At 41.1% G+C, this 6,916-nt stretch overlaps 1 protein-coding gene across 1 annotated transcript in view; it reads right to left on the reverse strand.

Annotated features, from left to right (window-relative positions):
• Positions 1–6,570, reverse strand: part of NOSTRIN (nitric oxide synthase trafficking) — a 57,242-nt gene extending 50,672 nt beyond the window's left edge. The window contains exon 1 of the mRNA XM_077272783.1: positions 6,428–6,570. Coding sequence (XP_077128898.1) covers positions 6,428–6,478 — 51 coding nt within the window. The 5' untranslated portion in view covers positions 6,479–6,570. The remainder of the gene's footprint in view (positions 1–6,427) is intronic.
• Between the last annotated feature and the right edge of the window lie 346 nt (positions 6,571–6,916).

The following is a 6,916-nucleotide window of genomic DNA, read 5'->3' on the forward strand; positions in this document are numbered from 1 at the left end:
GTGTTATCTTTGTCTAATATTTACATTTGTTTGGTGATCTGAAACATTTAAGTGTGACAAACATGAAAACGAATAAGAAATCAGGCAGGGGCACACTTTTTCACACAACTGTTTTATTCAGGGAAGCAAACAAAATGTAAAAAACAAACATTTTAATTGTGTACTTACAATTGCTCATTTTGCCTTTCTACCCAGCTAATTCTTCTCCTTTCTCTGCTGTATGTTGAAACAGAAAGTCTCTTTTTCCTTCATTTATCATCCCCCTCTTCAACTCCCGACCCAGCTCCTTCGCTCCTCCCCTTATCAGGTACTTTTGCAGTGACTTATGACTCCTGCAGGGAAAATTGACCTCCTGTTTCTACACAGAACTTAGAAGGATTCAGCTAGTCAGTTTTTAATCACGTGATGTCATAGACCTAATGTAATAGAGGAGAATTAATTGGGTAGAAAGGCAAAATGAGCAATTGTAAGTACACAGTGCTATATAATATGATGTCTGTAATATATTAAGAGGATACAAATTTTGATGGGAGGAGGAGGTCTTCTTAAATACCGAAGTTTCTTGTATTGGCACTTTATCTGTAGTATGTGTGAATAGGGCTGACTATTCGCTCATTTGAATAGTTAAGCCAGTCCTCTTCTTTGTCATGACCAATTTATAGACCTAGGAGGGGGCTGGTTAAACTACTGAAATGTGCTATTTAGCCAGGACTTGTAACACACAGCAAAGGTGATAACGGTCTTTCTCCTGTATCAAACACCAGCCAGAATTAAAGCTGCTTGGATTTGTGCTGATATATTCAGATTGGGACACTTTTCTTCTATATTCTAGCTCATCCCAAAGGTGTTGGGTTGAGTTGAGATCAGGGCTTTTTGCAGCCGGTCAAGTATTTCCACATTAAACTCCCCAAACCAGGTGGTTATTGACCTTATGGGCTGGAGCACAGTCATGGGGAATATTAAAAGGGCTTTCACTAAACTGTTCCTAGTAGAAAGCTAAAAATTGCCCAAAATGTCTTGTGCTGAAGCATTAAGATTTTCCTTGACTGGAACTAAGGGGTCAAGGCCAACTCCTGAAAAACAAACCCATAGCATTATCCATCCTCCATCAAACTGTGCAGCTGGCAAAATGCAGACAGGCGGGTAAAGTTCTCCTGGCATTTGCCAAACCCAGACTCGTCCATCAGACGCAGATAGAGAAGTGTGATGTATCACTTCACAGAACAAGTCTCCTCCAGAGTCCAGTGGTGGCGACTTTACACCACTCCATCCGACACTTGGCATTGTGCTTGGTGATGTACGGCTGCATGCAGCTGCTCGGCCATGAAGCTCCAGGCGGGGGCGCAGTGTTTGTGCTGATGTTAATACCAGTGGAGGTCTGGACTCTGCAGTTATGGAGGAAGCAGAGCGTTGGTGACTTTTCTGCTTCTCACCACTCAGTGACCGCGCTCTGTAACGTTATGGGATCTCCATCTCATGGCTGAGTTGTTACTGTTCCTTCCACTTCTTAACAATATAATTCCCAGGGGAAGGGGGAATGGGGAATATTTAGGTTATGAATGGACTTTTACATGCCAGCTCCGATCGGCCCCAAGTGATGTCATTGCTGGTCAATGATGGGTTACTATGACAGCCGGAGGCCTAGTGAAGACCTCCATTGCTTCCATCTTAATACTCCATTGACAGTCAGCCATACACTGAGCTTAAAAGGAGGCAGTGATCTTTGCTATGTACAGTGGTATTGCGGTATATAGGACTAGCAGGACGATTGCAAGTTCAAATCCCCTAAAGTTCTTAAAAATATACAAAATTATAAAAATTTGTATCACTTCCCTTTTTCCCATTTAACAATAAAGATATTCATTTTTTTAAATAAACATATCTGGTATTGCCAAAATCAGAAAAGTCCAAACTATCAAAATGTGAAACTAATTAGTTTTAGCAAAACGTCAGAATTGAAATCAAAGAAAGAAGTCACATCACCCTAAAAAACACAACAAAAAGAAGTCACATCACATTGACCATAAAGTAATATCAATGAAAATAGTGGCTCACATCGCAAAAAAAAAATTATGCTCTCACCCTATTCTATTCACAGAAAAGGAAAAAAATATACAGATCTCGGAAAAACCACAGCAGAACATTTTTTGGTTTTTTTTTTTTACAAATCGATATTTTTTGTTCCAGCACTTAAATAAAAAGAAAAATACATTTAAGTTTGGTATGGCCATAATCATACTGATCTACAGAATCGTGGTAATGGATAATTTGTACCATATAATAAAGTCCAACAAACAGTGGCGGAATTTCATATTTTTGAGCATTTCACCTCACTCAGTACATTTTATGGTAACATTCAATACTACAACTCGTCCTGCAAAAGACAAGTCCTCATATGGGTGTACGGAAAAATTAAAAAAAGTTATAACTCTTGGAAGAAGGCGAGGAAAACAAAACGAAAAAAAAAGAGAAACAAATTAATTACCAGGTCCTGAAGAGGTTAATACCAAAGTGGCGAAAGTGTTTTCGCATTCCTTATGCTGTAATCTACAGTAGGTCTCAAAGTACAAAACAAAGGGGATGGTAAGAGCCCAAACCCCAGTAGGAATAAAGTACACCCTCTATCATCGGTTACGTACTTATGTGAGGGTGCCAGGTTGCTTTCTATGAATACAGTTCATGTGACAGTATTTGCAATACGTCATGAAATATTAACTGCCCAAGAATCTCCTGATCTTTAGAAAAAGGAAAGAAGGAACCTCAATGTTTCACTGCAGAAAAATAAAGTTACAGCATTACAAGAATCTGTCTGGTAATTCCGCAACAGAAGACGGGCTTGCTAGAAACTCTTCACTGTTGCAATTGGTTTGTGGTCTGACCCCCAATGATGGGACATGGTTAAATCACATGTCAAAAGCTTTTTTAGGGTAACGGATATGCTACAGATTGTCGGAATGAATTTTCCAGTTGGACAGTTCACACGTTCAGTATTTGGTCAGTATTTTACATCAGTATTTGTAGCCAAAACCAGGAGTGGGTGATAAATACAGAAGTGGTGACGGGTTTCTATTATACTTTTCCTCTGATTGTTCCACTCCTGGTTTGGCTACAAATACTGATGTAAAATACTGACCAAATACTGAACATGTGAACATGACCTTATGCTAAGGATCTTCACAATATTAATTGTGATGGAAAGGGCGGAATCAGCAGGGAAATTTCAGCATTTCCAGCAAAATCTCGGGTTTGGATTATCCACGAGGATTTCTAAACTGATATCGGCAGCATTTCTCCATCAAAATCCGAGTATAATTTCCATTCTTGTTTGTGCGTTTTTTTATGCGTAGTTTTTGCTGAGATAACGCAAGAAAACATTGCGGATTTCAGCGTCATCATTAAATCAATAAAATCTAGTAAAATCAGTAAAATATGCACCCCAAAAAAGTGGAAACTAAGGCTACTTTCACACATCAGGTTTTCAGTGTCAAGCTAAATCCGGCGAAAGTTGGAAAAACTGGATCCGGCGCAGATTTTGAAAAACTGATGCGACGCATCCATTTTTTTGACGGATCCGGCTAGCCTATCTAGAGTATGGGATAAAAAAAAAATTGGAGCATGCTCAGTTTAAAAAACCGGATCAGGCCGCCGGATCCGGCACCTTCCGGCTCCCATAGGTTTCATTGTAGCAAACAACCGGAAGCGCCGGATCCGACGCTTCAGGCCTTTTTGCCGGAGACAAAAAACGTTGCAATGGACGTTTTTTTCAAGAAACCGGAAGCGGCAGATTTGCCGGATCCGGCGAAAACCGGACGAAACGCAATGTCATCCGGTGCAATCCGGCACTAATACAAGTCTATGGGAAAAAAAACCTGATCCGGCGGCAACATTCGCCTGATCGGTTTTTTTGAAAATTCGCCGGATTTAGCCTGACAGCAAAAACCTGATGTTTGAAAGTAGCCTAACATGCAGATGACAAAAATGAAAACAAAGTTCAATTTTTATGCCGATTCTGCACACAAAAATGCAGCATGTGAATGAGATTAAACTGAAACATTCATTCACTTTCTCGGCGCTGTAAAACGTTGTGGATTTTATATGCATAAAATCGACGAACTATGCAATGTGTAAATATAGCCTTAGGGCTGTCCCACACGTCCAGATAATTCCGGTACCGGAATAAATCGGTACCGGAGTTATCCGTGTCCGTGTGCCTGGGAACTCACGGAGGCCATACGTGCGGCACACGTGTGCCGCCCGTATGGCGAGTGGGTACCACACGGAGCGTGTGGTACCCACTCTGCATGGTGCTGAAGCTGCTGAAGCTGCGATTCATATCCTCTCTGCAGTAGCGTTTGCTGCAGAGAAAATATGAAGAATAGTGTTAAAAATAAAGATCTATGTGTCCGCCGCCCCCCCACCCCCTGTGCGCCCCCCCGCTGGTCAGAAAATACTTACCCGGGTCCCCCGTCGGCTGTCGCTCCTTCCTGGTCTGGCCGCGGCTTCTCCTGCATGCGGTCACGTGGGGCCGATCATTTACAGTCATGAATATGTGGCTCCACCTCCCATAGGGGCGGAGCCGACTATTCATGATTGTAAATGATCGGCCCCACGTGACCGCATACAGTAGGAGGCGCGGCCAGACCAGGAAGGAGCGAGGGAGCGGGTAAGTATTTTCTGACCAGCGGGGGGGCGCACAGGGGGTGGGGGGGCGGCGGACACATGGATCTTTATTTTTAACACTATTCTTCATATTTTCTCTATAGCAAACGCTGCTACAGGGAAGATATGAATCGCGGCTTCAGCACCACGTGGGGGGGACAGCGCTTACTGTAGCGCTGTCTCCAGCACGCACACGGACCCCAGACGGAGAATGTCCGTGTGAGGTCCGTGTTTTACGCGGACCCATTGACTCTATTGGGTCCATGTAAAACGTGCGCTCCCACGAACACTGACATGTCTCCGTGTTTGGCACACGGAGACACGGTCCGCAAAAAATCAATGACATCTGAACAGATGCATTGATTTTTATGGGTCTACGTGTGTCAGTGTCTCCGGTACGTGAGGAAACTGTCACCTCACGTACCGGAGCCACTGACGTGTGAAACCGGCCTTAGGCTGTGAGCACACGATACGATTTTGCTAAGTTTTTGATACTGAGTATTTTCACTAAGTCACAGATGCAGCATCTTACAGCTTCAGCAAAAGTGGATGCGTTTTATAGAAATCTCCTGCCCTCTGATTTTTTTATTTAGTGTAAACTGACCTGTGGGTGTCAAATCCTCAAACTTTCATTTCTCTTGCGGGAACGCTGAGCTTTATGTGCAGATTTTCCCCATAGATTTGCATTAGAAGTGGAGAATCCACAGGTAAAGAACGCACATGCGTTTTTAATGCCTTTCCTCCTCGGCAGAAATGCATAAAAAATGCATGTAATCCGCGTATGACTATATTAATAAGGTTTTGTCAGTGCCAAATACCAGAAAGTATCAAAAACAAAGCAGCTTTAACCTGAATTACCAACAAGTGATAAAAACCGCAACATAAAAAATGTGATAAAAACTCATGAAAAAAACTGCGCTAAAATGCAATGAAAAAGCGTAGATAACTTAATTTACTTAATAAGTGTAGAAAATGAAAAGCTCAGCGAGAGAACGAAGTTACACTATAAGTCGTCATTCAGATGTCCGTTTTTCACGTACATGTTCTATGCATAATTTTTACGTATAGAACTCATACCTATTATAATCTGAGGAGATGTTTATATGAACATGTTGGTGTTTTTTTTTACAGGTAGCATGTCTGCAAAAAAATCACAGACATGTCAAATTTGATCACCTTCATGGATCAAAATTGCCCATAGAAGTCTATGGGTCTGTGACAATTATGGTCAGTCCACGGATGGCCTCAGTGTGCAGAAGTTTTGCTATTTATTTTTCCATATGTGTAAATGACTGATGAGAAAACCTGACTCTGATGAAAATAAGTTTGTTTTTTTTTTTGGATACCTTGACAAATCACTGACATTGAATGAGGCTATGAAATGGGTGCAGCATATTTTACAAGCGCACACAAACTATAGAAAGATTTGCAGAAAACGGCTCGTTGAAAGTTCTCCCCAGAATACACTCCCAAAATGATACAAAAAATAATAAATTCAGCTCTGCCACCTCAATACTCCAATGAGACCTCCAATTAAGCAGCATTGATAACCGATATTTGTAAATGTTCTTTTTATACAGAGTAATTGTATATGAAACAAAGTAATAATTTAATTCCCCTTTTATCCAGCGAGGAAGATAGAATGAGAGTTACTAAGTAACAGAGGTAAAAGAAAAAAACGATACAATGAAATAAAAGTCTAAAGAATTGGAAAAAAATCTGTTTACAAAGTAAATATTGACAGTTACATTGATATTCCGATACTTACGGCAGAACCTGCCAGCGGGTCTCTGGTTTTGAAAAATTGCATATGATCCATAGTCCTGAGAAGCTTCGGGTGAGATGAGGAAGGAGCAGCGCATTCTGGGAGTTATGACACAGATGTCACGTGGCCGTCGCCGTCGGATAAATCCAGCGAGAAGGCGCAATAAAAATATTTAAAATTTAGTCATTTTACAGCTGGCGTATTACCCTTCACATAGGAGTCTTTTATCTCTTGCTATCAGGCAACTGGGTCCAGGTCTAGGTAATGTGTGCTCTGCTGGGAAAGTAAACATTAACTTATTCCAAGTCATTGTAACGAAGCCAATTCATGTGTGGACTTTAATCTCCCCTGTTTGATAACGTAAACTGCTTGTTCTTGTGATATCATGTAAACAAACTTTTGTACTTTAGGCCGATATGGAAAAATGTTGCAAAGTAAGAATGTTCTCTAAAATAAAAGCCTTAATAGTTTAATTTTGTTTTATCAATTAAC

The sequence above is a fragment of the Ranitomeya variabilis genome, chromosome 7 (genome assembly GCF_051348905.1).
Source record: "Ranitomeya variabilis isolate aRanVar5 chromosome 7, aRanVar5.hap1, whole genome shotgun sequence".
Lineage (NCBI taxonomy): Eukaryota > Metazoa > Chordata > Amphibia > Anura > Dendrobatidae > Ranitomeya > Ranitomeya variabilis.